This window comes from Balaenoptera musculus, chromosome 19 (genome assembly GCF_009873245.2).
Source record: "Balaenoptera musculus isolate JJ_BM4_2016_0621 chromosome 19, mBalMus1.pri.v3, whole genome shotgun sequence".
NCBI classification, from domain to species: domain Eukaryota; kingdom Metazoa; phylum Chordata; class Mammalia; order Artiodactyla; family Balaenopteridae; genus Balaenoptera; species Balaenoptera musculus.
Genome location: NC_045803.1, coordinates 45,994,912 through 46,015,119, shown reverse-complemented (window position 1 = coordinate 46,015,119; position 20,208 = coordinate 45,994,912). Strand labels below are relative to the sequence as shown.

Below are 20,208 nucleotides of genomic sequence, written 5' to 3'. Positions count from 1 at the left end.
GGTGTATGGCAAAGTGAATCAGTTATAAATACACATATATCCACTCTTTTTTTAGATTCTTTTCCCATACAGGCCATTTCAGAGTACTGAGTACAGTTCCCTATGCTCTACAGTAGGTTCTTATTAGTTACCTATTTTATATATAGTAGTGTGTATATGTCAATCCCAATCTCGCAATTTATCCCTCCCCCCTTAAAGTCTTATTTAAATGAATATTCTAAAGTTTTAAGATTTTATAAAAAATAAAATCTTCTCTTCGTCCAAAGTAAAAAAAAAAAAAAGGTTTAAAATTTAAGAAAGGCCTTCTCTACTCAAAACAGGTAAGGTCTACGATTACAAAAATTTAAGAAATACATTCACTGGGAACTTAATTACAACAACCTCTCCCTTCCCACAACTCCCCAACACAGGGTTAAAATCACATGAGCTAGCTATAGCAGTCACGCTACTCTGGGGGACGGAGAAAGGAGTGTACATGAACAGTTCAAAAAGGCTTGTTAAATAAGATGAGACTGAAATAAATAGTAACTTTTAAAAAACCTGAGTTTAGGGGACTTCTTTGGTGGTCCAGTGATAAAGAATCTGCCTTCCAATGCAGGGGACGTGGGTTTGATCCCTGGTCGGGGAACTAAGATCTCACATGCTGCAGGGCTTAGAAAACTAAGCCCGTGCGCCTCAACCAGACAGCCCACATGCTGCAAACTACAGAGCCCACACACTCTGGAGCCTGCGTGCCACAACTAGAGCAAGAAAACCCGCACACCACAACTAGAGAGAAGCCCGTGCACCACAATGAAGAGCCCACACGTCGCAACGAAAGATCCCGAGTGCCTCAAGGAAGATCCTGCGTGCCGCAACTAAGACCTGACGCAGCCAAATAAATAAATAAATAAGCAAACAAACAAACAAAAAACCTGAGTTTATTCACACTCCTTTAAAAACTAGAGTTTATAAATATTATAGAACCAATAAGTAGTCCCAGGAATAGGAAATATTTTGTATTTAATTATCCACTCTTAAAAAAAAAAAGAAAGAAAAAGAAAACCTTGATCTCTTTATTGTCCTCTTGACTAGTGGAATCTTGAGATTTACAACCACAAAAACAAAATACAGCTATTTAACCTATGAGGAAGCTAAATTTTGGCCTTATCAGAGCATGACGATAACCAGGCTGCACAAGACATACAAACAGTGGAAACTGTGCCTAATATCAGCCCACCTTGGTCAATCTCCCATTACTGGACAGAAGAGCTGATCTGATTTACAAGACTGAGACCAGGCCTACCCATGTGTACTTTAGAGAGGAAAAAGACAAAGAAAAAATCCCAGGTGGCTGGGATACCCACTCCTGTTAAGAAACACAAAGACAGAGGGAGAAGTTTGGGGAAATGGTCAAAAAGGAAAGGTGAGAAGCTAAAAAGCAGGTAATTAGTGGTGTGACTTAGATATTTACATTCTTCCCTAATAGGAAAAAGCAGAGTGTTTTACTGTTTTTTATTTTTTTAAATAAATTTATTTATTGTATTTATTTGTTATTTTTGGCTGCGTTGGGTCTTCGTTGCTGCGCGCCGGCTTTCTCCAGTTGCAGTGAGTGGGGCTACTCTTCTTTGTGGTGTGCGGGCTTCTCATTGCGGTGGCTTCTCTTCTTGCGGAGCGCGGGCTCTAGGTGCACGGGCTTCAGTAGTTGTGTCTCGCGGGCTCTAGAGCACAGGCTCAGTAGTTGTGGTGCATGGGCTTAGTTGCTCCATGGCATGTGGGATCTTCCCAGACCAGGGCTCAAACCTGTGTCCCCCTGAATTGGCAGGCAGATTCTTAACCACTGTGCCACCAGGGAAGCACAAGCAGAGTGTTTTAAATAAGAGAAAACATCAACATGATCTAATTGACATTTATAGACCATGCCATTCAACAACAGCAGAATACACATTCTTCTCAAGCTCACACAGAACATTCCTCAAGACAGATCACATTCTGGGCCATTAAAAATAAATTTAAAAGAACACAGGGACTTCCCTGGTGGTCCAGTGGTAAAGAATCCGCCTTCCAATACAGGGGACACGGGTTCGATCCCTAGTCGGGGAACTAAGATCCCACATGCCGCGTGGCAACTAAGCCCACGCACCACAACTACTGAACCCGCACACCTCAACTAGAGAGCCTGAGTGCCACAAACTACAGAGCCCACGCGCTCTGGAGCCCACGCGCCACAACTAGAGAGAGAAAAACCCAAACGTCACAACTAGAGAGAAGCCCATGCTCCGCAACGAACAGACCCTGCGCCACAACAAAAAGATCCCGCGTGCCACAATGAAGACCCAACGCAGCCAAAGATAAAAATAAATAAATAAAATAAATATTCTAAAATAAAGAAATAAAATAATAGAAATCATGCAAAATTAAACTAGAAGTAAGTAATATAAAGATGGCTGAAAAGTCCCCAAATATTTGGAAATTAAATAACACACTACTAAATAACACATGGATCAAAGAAAACATCAGGAACAGAAAACTATAGACCAATATCTCTCATGAACACAGATGCAAATATCCTTAAAAAAATTAGAAAATCAAATACAACAATAATGTATTAAAAAAACTATATATATGCCACAACCATGTGGGATTTATTCCTGATATGGAAGGCTGATTCAGCATTCAAACTTCAATTAATGTAAGCCAATTATACTTCAATTAAATAAATAATTTTTTAAAAAATCAATTAACCTAGCACATCAATAGGCTGAAGAAGAAAAATCATATGATCATATAAAAAGAGAACATAAATTGATTGGAAAACTGAAAAGTTGGAGCAATTTTTTTAAAAAGGTTTTGATTTTGATAAACATTTTTCTTCAGGAGCTCTAATTTTTCCCTTCTTTTGAGCCTTATAAAAACCATCGTATCTTTTGTCAATATAATTTCGCAATTAAGTATACTGACTTTTAAACTTTTACAAAATTAATTCATTGTTGGTAAACTATTTAATTGAAATTTTAAAAATTTCAATGGTATCATTCCCTCCTACAGATGTTTCATAATTTACTTAACCCATGCCCATCTGGAGACTCCTAGTTGTTTCCAGCTTTCCCCTATTATAAATAAGATTAGGATGAACACTTCTGTATATACATTTTTGTACAATGACCTTTTATTTTTCCAAGAGAAAGTCCTAAAAACAGAATTAATAAAGTACTGCCTGTTCTCTATTTTCTAACTAGCACTAGGAATTAGATTAAAAAGTATGACAAGTGAAAAATGACACCTCACTTTTATTTTATTTACTATCTCTTTAAGAGTAAGGGTATTTTTCAATGTTAACTAGCCATTTCTTCTTTTGTCAAATGTCTGTTCAAATGCCAGTTTTTCCATCAGTGTTTTACTTTTTCCTATTAATTGTAAAGTATTTATAGATTAAAAATATTAACACACTGTCATATGTTACAATGGTTTTTCCCCTAATTGTCATTTGCCTTTTAACTTTGTAGATTTTTTTTTCCTTCTGCTATACAAGTTTTAAATTTTAATGTGGTCAACTTTGTCAACGTTTTTTACTTCCGGTGACATAATTAGACATAAATAGTTATGCCACTACATTTTCATTTTTCCTCTTAAATCTCTAATCCCTGTCTATTAATTGAATGATCGACTGAGAAGCTCCAAAATTCCGGAAGACTACCAAAGAAAGGATATTCTATAAAACCATAATTTAAAATCCAGAATTTAGCCATTCAAAACTTTCCAATGATTTCCTATCATATTCAAAATAAAATCCTAACTCCTGTGAGGCCTTATAGAATCTAGCCCCTGCATCAATCTTACCATTCTCTGCCTCTCTCACTCTACTGGCTTCACTGGCCTTCTTGATGCTCTCCAGACAGGTCAAGCTTGTTTGCTACCCTAGGGCTTTGCAACACTTACTGTTCCTTCTGATTTGTACACTCTTCGCCCAAATCTTTGCACAGCTCCTCATTTAACCAAGTTCTCTACTCAAATGTTACCTCCTCTGAGTGACCTGCCCTATTCTACCTAAGACACCTGGCCCACTGCCCCATATCCCATCTTCCTCTGCCATCAATATAGTCCCATATGCTACTTTAGTATTTTTCATAGCATTTTCCCCTGCCTGACAAGAGAGTGGTACATATTTCCCCATGAATTTCCTATCTCCCCCACTAGAACATAAGCTTCATGAGAACAAGGGCTTTGTCTGACTCGTTAATCGACACATCCAGCCCTTAGTATATGTTGACTTAAGAACACTACTTACCGTTGTCAGAACGCGCATAATTGTGTCTATATGCCACCGTTTGGAAGGTGCATACCTGAGAAAATAATGGCACTAGGTGAAAACACTGGAACCTATAAACTAAGCTCTGCTCAGTGACTTTCAAAAATCCTGTCCTACAGCATTTTTTAGGTTCACAGGTTAAGTGATTATATCTGGACCCATTTCACCTTCAAAACTAGCAGCAATTCCCATTTCAAAGGGTGATGAAATGGTACATAGTCAAATTCAGATGTTCCACGTAATATGCAATAGGAGTTGCTGAGCTGAGAACTGGGGACTCTGTCTCCAGTTTTTCAGAAAATAAATCATAAAGTCAGGACAGGAGGGGATAGAGAAGAAAGAAGAAAAGGGACTCTTCCGAGACCCAGGCACACCAGGACTAGAAACTTGCTCCCTAAAATTCACAGTGAAAAGAGGAGAAACAACCATACTACCAAAATCTTGAGGTACTTCTTCCTAAAAGTTTTACACAGAACCACCATCCAGATGCTGTAACTTTTCTATTCTCTTCATCAAAAGGACATCATAGATGAGAGGTTAAAGAACAGATAAAAGAGGAGATTTTATAAAAGTGGGATTAGTTTGGTCTTAGCATAATGCTTAATATTAGATACTGGTTAGAATGGCCTTCTCAAACCTAATTTCTAATGGGAAGCCTGAAATAAATGTTACATGTTTAAACATGTTTACAACATTTCCCCCATGTTTTAAAGATGCTTTCCAAAAAGTTCTAAGCATTTTTTACCAATGAATATAAAAATAAAATCTTACTTTTCTGCAGCAAGGAAGATTCCAGATGCACAGTCTGCTTTAAATTCTGGCTCACATGAATCCAGAAAATAAAGCAATTCCTTCATCATGCCTCGAATATTATTCCCATTTACCAGGGCAAAACTCAATTCCATTGCACGCCTTGCAGGGGGGAGGGAAAAAAAGTTATGATATTTACAGTGGGAATGAAACAAAGACCCACGTATGTTGCCTCTGAACACCAAGCACTAGTGGATGTATTGATGTCTTTGCATGATCTTATGATCCCAATCTTTGCACATGAGATAACCAAAGTTATCAAATTTATTTTGAACGTTCATCAACACTTTTCTTCAAAAATCCCCAAGAGATATACTACTAAAGACCAAAAATGCAGTTTGAGTTCAGCAATCTATTCTATGAAGCTGAAATTTAGAATACTTAAAAGGCTCAAAAAGAGAGGCAACAAAATTATTACCCAATGATAATACCTCTGCGTTATTCATTAAAAACATGATATATAGTCACCATACTCTCCTTTTATTACATCCACTTTAGTCCAAAGATGATCTAACATAGGTTACATCAAAAGGTACATAGAGGAGTAGAATAAAAACAAACCTTGAGGGCTAAGTGAAATAAGTTAGAGAAAGACAAATATTGTACAGTATCGCTCATATGTGGAAGCTAAAAAAAGCTGAATGCATAGAAACAGAGACTAGAATGGTGGTTACCAGGGTCTGAGGGGTGGGAAAAATGGGGAGATGTTGGTCAAAGAGCACAAACTTCCACCTGTAAGATGAATAAGTTCTGGAGATTTAATGTATAGCATGATGGCTATTGTTAGTAACAATGTATTATATACTTGAAAGTTGCTAAGAGAATAGATCTTAAATATTCTCACCATGAAAAAGAAATGGTAAGTGTGTGATAGGATGCAGGTGTTAACTAATGCTACGGTGATAATCAGTTTGCAATAGATAAGTGTGACAAGTCAATGTGATGGACATCTTTAACTTACACAATTATATCTCAATAAAGCTGGGAAAAAAACTGAAAAAGAGAATAAGAGCCATGAAAAGGAAAAAAAGGGTATGTGCTATGAGAGCAAATAGGAGCTAAAACCGCCTATCAAATTTGGCATTGAAGGCAAATATGGACATGTTTCACATATAAAAGTTATAAGGTTACTACAGGCATCTTTTCACATTTGGTCAATAATGTCAAACATGGCATATAATTAACTTTCAAAAATACCAATTTAATAATACTTTCATCTCAGTTAATCTACAAGCAACAAAAACTCAATCCTTACAGAAATGCAATAATAACTAATTCTTACACAGTGCCTAAGTACTTTACATATGTTAATCCAGTTAATCCTGCATATAACCTTTTGAAGTGGGTGCTTTTTTATCCACATTTAGCATACGGGACAACTGAAGCACAGAAAGGCTAAGTAACCAGACAAAGTTTATTAAGGGCAGAGCTAGGATTTGAAATGAGGCTTTCTGGCTCCAGAGTCTAAGCTCCTACTGTTATATAACCTGTCAAAGAGACCCAGGTTTTACTTTTGAAATGCAAAGCCCAGTCATGAGCTATAGAGAAACAACACAATAGAAGTCAGAAAGTCTGACTTCTATTCCCAGGTCTGCCATGTCCAAGGGGTAAGGTTTGGTGTTAAGCCATTTGATTCCTTTGGTACTGTATTTTAATCTGCTAATTGGGGATAGAAGTAATTGCCTAGTCTCTCTTGCTGGCTTGCTCTGAGAACCAACTGAGAGGGTGCTTATAAATCCTTTGCAAAGCACTATGTAAAAGTTATTACTGACTCTAGGTCTTATCTTTAGTTTGCCCAAGCACTTAGCACCTGTTCTCTGCAAATAAAAGGAACACAATTATCAATGAATGTTTGTTAAGTGAATAGTTTCAGAGATCATTTCAAATCTAATTTTTTCTGGTTTGAACAGTAAACCAAAAGTTCACTGAGGCCAACTATAACTAGGTTTTACAAACAACTACAGTTATTCTAAGAAGAGAACAAGTAGAATTACTACATCAAGGAAAAAATATACATGCCTTTTCAAAGTCCTATGTGCTGCCTAAAAGTCATTCCTAGATGCACTGTTCTAAGAAACACGGCCGCCTCTAGTATCTTGAAGTACTGTGAGAAAACGTGTGCTGTCAGCAATTTGAGTTTCAGCATTGTGATAAAACACTCAGCCGATGGATCACTCCGTATTTTCATCCTCCAACACACAGAACACAGTACCTCTGTTGAGTAAACATATGCCCAGCTTATCTGTACCTGTTTTACTCATCAAAGAACCAAGGACAACTTCAGTGTGCACTTCAGTATTCCGTACTGGCCTCTTTCATTAATCTAAACTTCTCCCTGCCAATCCTTTCGAAAAAAGGATTTACTCTGTGAAAATAATGACTAAATACATAAATGTCAACATTCTCTCTCTCAAAACTATTACAAAGTTATCAGGTGATGGGTGGGGAGCAGAATTTTCAATAATCTGTTACCGTTTTATTGAGACATCCAAATCTTTTAGACAGTCCACAATGGTACTTCTGTGCCTCTGTACTGCGTTATGATCTGTCTGCACAGTCTTCAACAAAGATGTTAAAGCTACATATCTGGATGACGTAAAGTTGCAGAAGAACAGAATTAAAATGTAAAATTCAGGATAGTTCTCTGCTTAACGACAAAGAAGATGTCCAATGACTAAGGGAAAGCATACATTGTTAAATATTTAAAAGACAAGACAGATTAGTGAGTAAAATGGAAACACAGTAAAGCCATAAAAAACACTATACTCTAAAGCTGTGGCAACCAGAAGCCTTGGATTTAGATTTGTATTCATGGTCAATTCCATTTAAACTTCTAAAAGTGACTGACTTGATTCTTCCAAACTCTTTCAAATAGTACAACAAAATAAGTATATAGTATGCCTTTTCAGGCTGCCTGAGCCCCAAAACACAAGAGGAAATTATTTCAATTTTACCATTTATATTTCCTCTGCTTTTGTTTGATACCAGTACCAAAACCGTCCCTGCAAAAATTTGAGTTTATGATCCAAGTATTTAAAAATTCTTCTGGAAGGAGAAGATAATTCAGGGTACCATAATGATTATTTCCACATTTTTTCAATCGTAACATGACAAGAAAGAATAGAAGATAATACTGATAAATTCATCTACTTTAAAAAAGTAGCTGGAGTTCACAAACATGTTCCAGGTTTGCAACTGAAATGTTATATTTTTCTTCTTAATTTAGAGCAGGGGTCAGCAAACTACAGCCTATCTGCAAAAACCCAGCCCTCTGCTGTCTGGTTTGGTAAATCAATTTTTATTGCAATACAGCCATGCTCATCATTTACACAGTCTATGGCTGCTTTCACACCAAGAGGCAGAGGTGAGTAGTTGCCAAATAGACCCTAAGGCCCATGGAGTCTAAAATACTGACCATCTATCTGGTCCCTTACAGAAAAGTTTGCTGACTCCTAATGCTAAAGTATAAACAGGACTAAAAATTAACTCATGAGGCAAATACTCAATTTCTTATCAAAACGGTTTTAAGACCAGACTAAAAATAAAAATCCTGAGTTGAAGTTCTAGATATGTCACTCAATACATGTGTGATCTTGAACAAAGTCACTCCTGAATACACTGAGTTTATAATAGCCAGATACAAGACATTTTTCAGTTGACTTACCTAATATTCTTGTCGTTGTTCAATAAGAAACGACCCAGGATATTTATGGCTAGGACCTATAGAGAAACAGCATAGCTTAAAAATTTAGGAAAATCAAATATCTATATTGTTTAAGGGTCACTTTCTGGCCTCTGATAGGTGCAAACTATTTAAAGGTGGTAGTTTAGTTAGTACTTCTATAGATTGCTAGAGAAAAAAAAAAAAAAAAAAATTCTGAAGGCAAACTCCTAAAACCGTATTTTACTTCTGCTGAAAGATTGTTTTAAAGTTTTTATATCATTAGCAGAAAAATAATATTGTTACAGCCTCACTGGAGGGAAATCTGGCAGTAACTATAAATATTTAAAATTAGGAATTCCCTGGTGGTCCAGTGATTAGGACTCTGTGCTACCACTGCAGGGGGCATGGGTTTGATCCCTGGTTGGGGAACTAAGATCCTGCATGCCACATGGTGCGGCCAAATAAATAAATAAATAAATAAATAAAAGCTACAAAATGAAACTATATCCTCTGCTTCAACAATTTCACTTCTAGGAATTTAGCTGACAAATGTACTTGTACATATGCACAAAAATCTACTGCAACACTATCTATAATCACACATGATAGGAGAGTCCATTAATAGCAAATTTGCTACATGTACTATGGCACATCCATACAACGGAATAGTATGCGACCATTAAAAAGAATAAATCCTGACACATGCTGCAAAATGGATGTACCTTGAAGACATTATACTAAGTGAAATAAGCCAGACACAAACACCCCATATTATATGATTCCATTTATGTGAAATGTCCTGAATAGGCAAATCCATAGAGACAGAAGGTAGAATGGTGGTTGCCAGGGGTTGGGGACAGGGGATAAGGGGGGAGTTATTGTTTAATAGGTACATAGATTCAGTTTCAGAAGACCAAATAGTTCTGAAGATAAATGGTTGTGTAGGTTACAAAACAATATGAATGTGCTTAATGCCACTGAACTACAGAGTTAGAAATGGTTAAAATGATAAATTTTATGTTATGAATATTCTACTACAACCTTTTTTAAAATGAGAATGGTCTCTATACATGAATATAAACTAGCTCCAACATAATGTTTTCACCTAACATGAAATGTGTAAGGTGCAGAACAACCTAGATGACAAAAAGAACTATACACAAATACTGTAGTGTAGATAGTAAATTTGTTTCTTACAAAGCTATGGGTTAGCAATTATTATACTAATAAATGGTTGAAAGAATGAATAAATTCTTGAGGGAGAGTTCTTCCTTATAGAAGAATTCCAATTATTTAATGAGGAAAAAATGAGGGAAATAGAAAGGTATCATTAGAACACCACCCTAATAACTGTTGCAGACAAGAGCCTCTGATGGGTACTAAAATGGTGGGTAAAAGTCTGAGGAGAACAGAATATCTGCATAGTGTCAAAGTGTTTCCTCCAAAATATTATAATTACAAAGGGAAAAAAAACAATTATACAGTGGAGAGACACAGCAGACACCACCTTAACCAAAAGATCAAGGTTAATATCACCAGTAATGAGACAAACAGATAGCATGTACCTCCTGATATGAAGCTGAGAAGGGCACACCACTTCTGTGGTAGTCTTGCCAAAAAAGCATAACCTCAAACTAATTATAAGAATATATCGGGGTGGGGGGACTTCCCTGGTGGCACAGTGGTTAGGAATCCGCCTGCCAATACAGGGGACACGGGTTCGAGCCTTGGTCCAGAAGATCCCACATGCCGCAGAGCAACTAAGCCCGTTTGCCACAACTACTGAGTCTGCGCTCTAGAGCCCTCAAGCCACAACTACTGAAGCCCCGTGCCTAGAGCCCGTGCTCCGAACAAGAGAAGCCACTGCAATAAGAAGCCTGCACACCGCAACGAAGAGTAGCCCCTGCTCGCCGCAACTAGAGAAAGCCCGCATGCAGCAACGAAGACCCAAAGCAGCCAAAAAATAAATTTAGAAAAAATTTTTTTAAAAAAAGGATCTATCAGGGACTTCCCTGGTGGCGCAGTGGTTAAGACTCCGTGCTCCCAATGCAGGGGGCCCGGGTTCAATCCCTGATCAGAGAACTAGATCCCACACGCATGCCACAACTAAGAGTTCACATGCCACAACTAAGGAGCCCGCATGCCACAACTAAGACCTGGCACAACCAAATAAATAAATAAATATTTAAAAAAAAAAGACTGTATCAGACAGAGCCAAATTGAGGGACATTCTACAAAGTAACTGATCAGTACTCTTCAAAAGTGTCAAAGTCACAAAAAACGAAGGAAAGACAAAGGAAATGTCACAGATTGGAGGAGACTAAGGAGACATGACAATAAATGCAATGTGGGATCAAGGATTAGTCATCAGTAGAAAAACTGGTGAAATCTGAATAAAGTCTGTAATATGGTTAATGGTACTGAACCAATATTAACTTCTTAGTTTTGATAATTATACTACAGTTATACAAGATGCTAACATTAGGGGAAGCTGAGCGAACGGTAATATTGGAACTCTGAACTATTTTTGAAACTTTTGTGTAAGTCTAAAATTATTTTAAATAAAAAGTTTTTAGAAGTGGGGAAGACAAGAAATACACATGACAGACACATTTAAATATGGATAAAATATCTCCAAAAAAAAGTACATTAGAAAATGGTGAGAGTAGCATTGACATATTTACACTACCAAATGTAAAACAGATAGCTAGTGGGAAGCAGCTGCATCAGCTTGGTGCTTTGTGACCACCTAGAGGGGTGGGGTAGGGAGGGTAGGAGGGAGACGCAAGAGGGAGGGCATACATGTATACATATAGCTGATTCACACTGTTAAACAGCAGAAACTAACACCATATTGTAAAGCAATTATACTCCAATAAAGATGTTAAAAAAAAAAAAAAGAAAATGGTAACCATATTTCCCACTAGAAAAATTGAGAGTCTACACATGAAAGCTACAGACAGACATCTTCCTCCCTGCACACCTTTTTTACTCTTTGAATTCTTTTACTTTGTGTTTATTTCTCAAATAAAAATAAATATTTAGAGAAATGAATTAACTCAAATATGATGTCTTATTTGAAGTGACTGAGCCCAACTCAAATCATGGCTCTAAAAAAAAGCTCATTCAGAAATGCTTCCTTGGGACTTCCCTGGCGGTCCAGTGGTTAAGACTCCCTGCTTCCAATGCAGGGGACATGGGTTCAATCCCTGGTCGGGGAACTAATATCCCATATGCAGCATGGTGTGGTCAAAAAAAAAAAAAAAAGAGAAAGAAAGAAAGAAATTTTTCCTTCACTTAACATTATGTATCTAACCATACCTAAGCTCTTCCAATTTCTATTATAATCAATATTAAGCCTTCAGTGGAGAAAATGATACTTCAGATACCAAAAAAAACCACTATACATTCTGCATCATTCTTTACTAAAGTTAATTTCCAAATAGAATTCATTTCCAAAATCCAAGTCAATTATTTTAAATAAAATATTTAGAGAAGAAAAGATTAAAGAGACTTACTCGCAGTCCACTCTCTGACTTAATATCCATGATAGTCAAAACCGTTTCATAAAGAATAGCATTTCCTACATTTTTACTAGTCTCCGTATTAGTGGCAACCTGAAAAGACACAGAGGGTGTTACAAAAGTGACAAAACAATGCTTCCAAAAAATATCCAGAGGTAACAGGAGATATTTTGTAACTGATTACAGCCACCAATGAGAAAACACAAATAAAAATTGCTCCATATAATCACAATCATTCTACTCCCTGCTTTATTAAAATGAGTGTTTACTTAAATGTAAGTTTTGGTCTACTCACCTGTGCTAATATATCATTCATAGCTTCACTTGAGTCATCATCATTTCGTCCTAAAATTCTCAATAACCGCAAAATTCGTACCTAATGTGCAAAATATGACAAATGTCAACAAATTCCGCCTGGCACAAAGGAACTTCGCTTGATATGAAATTCAAATAACTTAAATGAAGTCTTAGATCCCAATAGAAATGGTAAAATTCAAACAGAAGAAATTTAAACATTATCTTTAGAGAAGTTATACATGGTTCTATGTCTTAATGAAGTTATTAGACAACCCACACTTTGACACTTCACAGCCAAAGGATACCACCACCTGCAGAGCTATATTATATTGGTAAATCAAGTTTCTATGTAGTATATGATTTGACTATTACAACTATAATTTTATCCTATTAATCTCATACAGAATTGTGTCACTATTCATTTGTTAATGTAATTAGTTTAATCAATTAACTACCAAATCTCTACCCAACACAAACATAAGAGGAAGGAAAAATCTATTCCAAAATATATCATTTATCCAAAACTTTCTTTCAACCTCACCTGCAAAAAGGGGTCACTGATCCCAGAAACATCATGTTCTGGTGAATATCCGGACATGATGAGGTTCTTTAGAATACGAACTAACTGGGGCACAAGCTGCGGGGAAGAGAGGTGGATCAAAAAACAGTGAACATCAAAGAATTTCTCATAGGCAGGCATAATAGGCAGGTAATTTTACTTAGAAAAAGGATGCAAGGGTCTGAGTCCAAGCAAATTCTACTGATACAATATACTAGTATACTGTTGATGTTTGATAAATATAACTTAGGAGTATTTTGGCCAAGAACTCAAGAAGGAATATCTGAATTAAAAACAAACCAGATATTTTTACTCCAGAGTTATATATGCAAAGGCACTATAAATAACAGTAGGTTAGAAAGCCTCTGAGAACCAAGTAAAACAGGTACCTACGGGGCATATTGCATTTCTACTTCTATAGGACTTGACACACCTAGGTTGCACAAATATATTCAGTTTTTAATACATTCAACACATGTGGATATAAAATGTTATCACACCCAAAATACTGGTGATTTTATTAAAATTACAGTCTTAAACTATCTCAAATAGAGAAAAAAATTCTCTCCTCTTAATATTTGGCTAGTTTTATCCTTTTCCAACAAACAGGGAATACAAAAAGCCTCCAACATTGACTAAGTGGAAAAGACACATGAAAAACTGTATCCTTCACTTTAGGAAGACAGCAAGGCCATGAATAATGTCCTTTTCCTATTCTTAACTCATATGACACAATTTTAGGTAAAATTTAATTTCAGCACCTAATTATACATTTGTTGCCTGTCCTATCTTACTAATGAAACTATACATTCCTTATGGTCAGAATGCCCTTCTTTTTACTCTGTCCATTAGACTGACTGACAGCACATAGTAGAGGCAATTTTACTGCCAAGCTGAACTTAAAAATGCTTTAAGTACTATCATTCATTTCAAACTGTTGATCAATCATTTAAGGTTAAAACCCTATTCCAAAATGTTTGCCACAATAAGAACATTTCCAGTCTCTAACTACAAACTCAATTTAGCTATATAAACAACTCTAATCACCTAACATTAAGAAAAGAAGTGTCCAAAGTGAACTGAACCATATCTCTTTTGGAGGCAGTCAAAACAGCCCCAACTTTGCTGCAACTCTATTTTTTTCTCATCGTATTTGGATTCCTCCCTACTCTCCAATTCTAAAAGGGGATCAAGACTGAAACAAAAGCCAAGCTCTGCCCAAGGTACACACTCAAAACATTTACAACACTAAGTCTACTGCTAAATACAAGACAACATAATCTGTGGGAATTTAAATAAGTTTGGCCGTAACACTTCAATTAAGCACTTCATAAGTCACCTAAACAAAAATCTAATTTGGACAACTCCAAGATTAAAACAAATCTAAGCTATAATGACCTGTAAATTCTAAACAGAGTCCTCATTAAATCTGTCACTGTGGACAGATTCATATTAGAGGTGAGAATAATATAACTGTATAAACTGCTTTAAAATGTAATAAAACCAGGATCATCTAGTTACCAAACTCCGCACAAAAAGTAGCTCGCCTTGCATACTTCCCAATGGTCTCCTTTTTTGTACTACCCATATCCTCAATTACTTTTTAAAATCTGGTTTCTGGGGACTTCCCTGGTGGTCCAGTGGTAAGGAATCTGCCTTCCAATGCAGGGGACACGGGTTCGATCCCTGGTCAGGGAACCAAGATCCTTCATGCCGCAGGGCAACTAAGCCTGCGCCACAACTACTGAGCTCACGTGCCTCAATGAGAGAGCCCGCATGCCGCAAACTACAGAGCCCATGCAGCCTGGAGCCCGCGTGCCACAACTAGAGAGAGAAAAACCCGCACACCACAACTAGAGAGAAGCCCATGCACCACAACGAAGAGACAGTGCACCGCAAAGAAAGATCCCGCATGCCGCAACTAAGACCTGACGCGGCCAAAAAAATTAATTAATTAATTAATTAATTATTTTTTTAAAAAATCTGGTTTCTGTCTCAGAGAAGTTCTTTTTCCTTCAGCTACTAAACTCACACCACATAAGAGCACCCCGGGACAAAAAGCACAAATGTCTAAGTGTTCAGCATACAAATTCTTGGAACCCAGCTTTATTTTTCAGACAAAAATTCAAGTTACTAAAACTGATGACAAGACAAACAAAATAAAATGACAAAGGGAAAGGCTGCAGCCATGAAAATCAGTTGATGCCCACCCACTCTACCTCAAAAAACTTTTAATATTCCAAAGCTTCAAGGCAAGATTGACAGCAAGTAAGGGGGAAATTAAAGCTCTAAGTCTGAACTGAAAGTTCAGAAGTACGTATGGAGCTTTTTAAAGTATGAGGTTACCCACATGGCTCTAAAATATCTGCTTCAAGAAGAAGCAGTGTTTGGCGTCAAGGATCCAAACTGATCTGGAACTGCCATCACCAATGCCACTGGGAAACTGCTCAAAGTTTCTCAAGTGAAGACAAAGGAAAGGCAGAGAAGGAGGCTTACAAATCAGGGAAGGCTGCAACTGAAATCCAAGGCTGACTGTGGAGTCAGGAGTTTAAGTGACAAGACAAAACCTGGACTAGGAAGTCAGCCAAAAATGCTAGGACAAATAACATAGTATTAAGCACAGCTTCAGCATTAGTATATTTTTAAAAGCCACATTTGTGGATGGATACACAAAAGCCACTAAGGACCTAATGCCAGCATGCACCATCTAAAAGAGGGTTAATTCTTACCTTTTCATTCTAACATACAGCAGGATTCCAAACAGACAACAGGAACAAAACATACAAAGCAACAAGCATTAGGGACAGATACGGGCCTCATACTATTTTATAATAATTTAATCAATACATGAACATCTAAAGGGGCAAAAAAGCCCCCCAAAAAAGAGCTGCTATTAGAGCTTCATTAGATCTAAAGTACAAAGTAAGCCCAATTTATGGAGTGATCAGCACCCTATAAAAGGAACTGAATGCATGTAATTACCCAAAGAACAGTCTTTCTCTGAGTCCTCCTTACTAGTGCCTTCTAAACGTAAGTGGAGAAAAAAAATTCCACTTCAGAATGCTCTAAGAAAGGGAGGGAGGGACTTAAGAAAGCTAGAGACTTCCATTACTGGAGTCACCACAGCGTAAAATGAATAGTGGGGGACCCTATGTTAGGTAAAAGTAATGTCAAATTTCATTTTGCAGTTTTCACCTTTAAAAAAATTACCTGCCTTAAACTACACACACACACACACACACACACACACACACACACACACACATTTCCTGTGTGTAATTTGACCTCAGGTTACATTTCCTAACTTCAATGTGAAAACAGCAGATAAAGCACATGAGAGACTGGTGTGTCTGCCAACAATGAGAGAAGACTTCTATTATGAAAGGGAAAAACACTGCACTATTGCCAGTTCTTATATGCCTAAATCTGGCTTCCAGCCCTACCACACAGCAGGGCTGTTTAAGTCCTTTATTCAGCTCCACAGCTTTCTTTCAAAAGAAAATTCATAGGTGAGAAAATCATGTACTTTTCAGGAAAACCATTTTCAATCAAGAAAGGCTTAGATATACAGAATGGCACCTACCTTTCTGAAATGTGCAAGCATGTCTGGGCTTCGCTCACACATTTCTGTGAGGAGGACTACAGAAGTGTGAAGGACACCTGAAAGAAAAGAACCAATGAAAACTAAAAATGAGGCTATATTATTCAACTTCATAGAACAGGGCTTTGAGTTCTAAAGGTCAATTCCAAAAGGGCAGCTGCTATTTTTGTTTTTTAATCTCTCAAAGAATCTAAGCATTGAGGTGAATACAAAGGAGGTATTAATAGATATCTGCTGATTTAATACTGGTGATGTCAATCAAAACAGAATATTCTAAAGTTGTATGACCAAAATAATGAGATCCAATGAGATGAGAAAATGAGAACCAATACACATGTCTCTACATTTGAGAATATCCATAAAGACATGCTCCTAGTCAATATAAACTGGATATTACCTGCTCCAGACTTAATAAGCTCTTAGCTGAGTTTTGATAGATATTTCAAGAAGAAAAATCTTACTAAGATTTTAAATTTCCAGATAAAATATATGAAAAACCTAAGGTAGTTGTGAATGACAAAGTAAATTTGCTTGGTCAAGAGTGAGTGAAAAGAATCACACCATACTTTTCACTAAATAATAAATAAGTACCCTAAACATTCATTTGTTCAACAAGTATATTTTGAGTCTTCTAAGCACAGGACTGCATTAATCAAATTAAATACACGTTACCATTTTTTCTCTTAGCATTTAGGACACAAGAATTTTCTTCACTCAGAACTTGTTTCACTGACTTCAAAATAAGAATAAAATGCTCGGTAAAGAACTGCCACATTTCATTTAATTTCTCTCAAGCTTTATAAAAATATATCTGGGTACCCATTACAAATTCCTGTTACAAGTAACCTAAAAGTAGTTTCACAAATCTTACACTACTACAGCAAAACAATAAAGAAATAACTTTTTCTTCTATTATAAAATAGCCAGGAAATCAAAGGGTTTTACACATGAACATCAAGGCTAGGATCATTTGTAATTACACTATTACTTAATATAGTATTTTTAATATAGTAAAAGAGGACCAGAAATGAAAAACAAGCTTACTGTAAAGGAATCAATCTCTAATTACAAAAACTAGGATATGGGAGTAGAAGAGAGATTCAACCCATTAGCCCTTCCTGGAAAAGTGTCCAAGCACAGTAGAAAGGTGAGTCCACTGCATGAGACGGAAGGCCAACACTGCCTGAAGCCTGTTCTCTTTCCCCTTCTCCCTCAGTACTTCATGAGTGCATCTAAATCACATTACCATGGTTCTTTTCATTCAATAAATTTTTTGTTGCTGGTAAGAACATCTCCATAAGTTCAGGAACCTTCCTGATGACATGAACAGCACAAAGTGCTGCCTATAAAAAACATAAAAAGGACAAAAGAAGATTTATTTCAATTAAGTCAGGACAACCAATCTTATAAACAACAAAACCTTATCAACTAGTTCACCTACATGAAAAAAGAAAGGAGTTAGGTATCAGATTTATTATTTATTATTATCAGACTTACTAGTTATTAACTGGTTAGGGCTTTCCAACTTATACTTACTGCATTAACGAGAACTTCTAACCCACCTGCCTCTTCGGTCATATATTACCAAATAAGTGGACAAAAGTTTTCTCGACTAGACCATGGTTAACACAAACTTATCAAACATGCTAAACATAATTTATGTGGAGTTTTGCAAAGTAAAAAATAAAGACTTCCATCTGTGATAATCATTCTTCTGAGTAAAAAGACCAAAAGGTTTTATAAAAAGATTATGCAATTGAAAGATATATATACTGCAGATGCTTTAAATCTGCTGCTGCTTTTAATAATACCTATACTTTCCCCAATTCACTCTCTACTGAAATCAAGAAAATCATTTGAAAGTTACTTAGGATCTTAGTTAAACGCCTCTCAGTTAGCTAGTCTCTACTGAAGAAACTTGTTCACAGGAAAGAAAGACATTCAAAGATGATTTTGGTTAAACGTCCCCACCCCTGGCAAAAGGAACCATAACTACTATTTGTTGGAATTGAATAACATAAAAGTTCAGATACATTAACAAGAAAAGATTTCAGCTAATTCTTCCCATACTACAGTTGGGGGAAACAATTTTTTTTTCTAATCTGTAGGAATTATTTTATTTAATAATTATTAATCTTTATTAATATTTATTTAATCTTTCTGAACAAGAGCAGCCCACACGTTTTTTAAGAGAAAAGACTGGCTTTGGTCTATAGCCATCATTAACAGTGCATGATCCTGGAAAACAGCTTGGCCCTTTCAACGGCTTTGTCTCACACCATTAATACAGAGGCACAATAAACACCAACCAGATGATATTATGTGACTCACTTCTAAAGTCCTAAATTTTACCCTTTGTTTATGAAGGTTTTAGGATTCAAGCACAATAAAATAACAACAAAATGTTTATATCAACAAATAAAAGCAAATAAGTGAATAAGATCACTGTCTTCCATTACTATTCCATTTAGATATATCAATTTTAGGAAGTATGTTCTAAATCATTCCCTAATAATTATCTAGGCCCCAGTGGAACTGCACTTCCAAGATTCAAAGGCCCTAATACAAAGAAAGACATGGGCACTAAAATAAATTCGCAAAGATCTGTTCATTATCACTTTGTTTAATACTGTTTAGAATCAGGTAATTTAGGAAGTAATTAGGTATGCCATCTAGGGTCCAATAACATTTGCTTGTTTATAAATCATTTCCTTGAAAAATGACTAATTAAAAGAATTAAAGTGTTCACAATCACTTACTAATTGGAGAGTTAAATAGCAATAAAAAAAATCACCTCCAAAATTAGTATAAAAAAAGATTTTGATTCATAAACAACTGATTCATATATAATCATTTAAAATACATTTACTGCACAGGGAAAGAAAGTTATATTATCATTTGAGCTTTCAAAAATGAATAATCTGCCTTCTCATCTCCATAATACTCTCTAATCCAAACGCAGACATTCGGTTTCATGGAAAGTTACCTTTTTTCTTAAGTAAGAGTTGGAGGTTTTCAGGAGTTTCTCTACCTCTCCTGCAAGATCTCTGCACATCTCTGAGGAGCCCATGCAGCCGAGGGTACAAAGTGCTAGCCCCTGTACATATTGCGTGCTATGATTAAGATCACTGCAAAAGAAAGAAGGGGGTAGAAATGAACATGCCCTGCCTGGTGCTCCCCATGAAGAAGCTTCACAATCTAACGAGGTAGCTCTGAACGATTCATGATTTCTCTAATACAGAAAATATTTATTAGGATTATTTTTGAAAAAAGTGTTTATTCTAACTTTATTACAAATTACAACACAGCAAACTGACTGACAGTCTGTTCTACATGCTTGCAACCCAATGTTTCCAAATACCAAAGCAACATAAACTGGACAACATGCTATCTGTTGGATGTTAAAAGACAACTCTCTTTAGGAAACTCAGCAAACCACTGAAAGTAAAAACTAGCAATGACAGA

The 20,208-nt window shown here is 36.3% G+C and overlaps 1 protein-coding gene and 1 non-coding gene across 3 annotated transcripts in view; both read right to left on the bottom strand.

Annotated features, from left to right (window-relative positions):
• AP1G1 (adaptor related protein complex 1 subunit gamma 1) overlaps window positions 1–20,208 on the bottom strand; it is an 80,812-nt gene that overhangs the window by 15,477 nt on the left and 45,127 nt on the right. The window contains exons 4-14 of one of the 2 annotated variants that reach the window (XM_036832726.1): window positions 19,730–19,871; window positions 17,990–18,086; window positions 16,726–16,802; window positions 15,872–15,880; window positions 13,125–13,220; window positions 12,582–12,662; window positions 12,281–12,379; window positions 8,763–8,818; window positions 7,571–7,684; window positions 5,060–5,200; window positions 4,268–4,322 (exon numbers count right to left, since the gene is read on the bottom strand). In XM_036832726.1, coding sequence (XP_036688621.1) covers window positions 4,268–4,322; window positions 5,060–5,200; window positions 7,571–7,684; window positions 8,763–8,818; window positions 12,281–12,379; window positions 12,582–12,662; window positions 13,125–13,220; window positions 15,872–15,880; window positions 16,726–16,802; window positions 17,990–18,086; window positions 19,730–19,871 — 967 coding nt within the window. The remainder of the gene's footprint in view (window positions 1–4,267; window positions 4,323–5,059; window positions 5,201–7,570; window positions 7,685–8,762; window positions 8,819–12,280; window positions 12,380–12,581; window positions 12,663–13,124; window positions 13,221–15,871; window positions 15,881–16,725; window positions 16,803–17,989; window positions 18,087–19,729; window positions 19,872–20,208) is intronic. The other variant, XM_036832727.1, reaches the window with a different exon arrangement.
• LOC118885966 lies at window positions 7,214–7,299 on the bottom strand. The gene has a single exon (XR_005017599.1). It is a non-coding gene; the product is annotated as a small nucleolar RNA SNORD71 (small nucleolar RNA).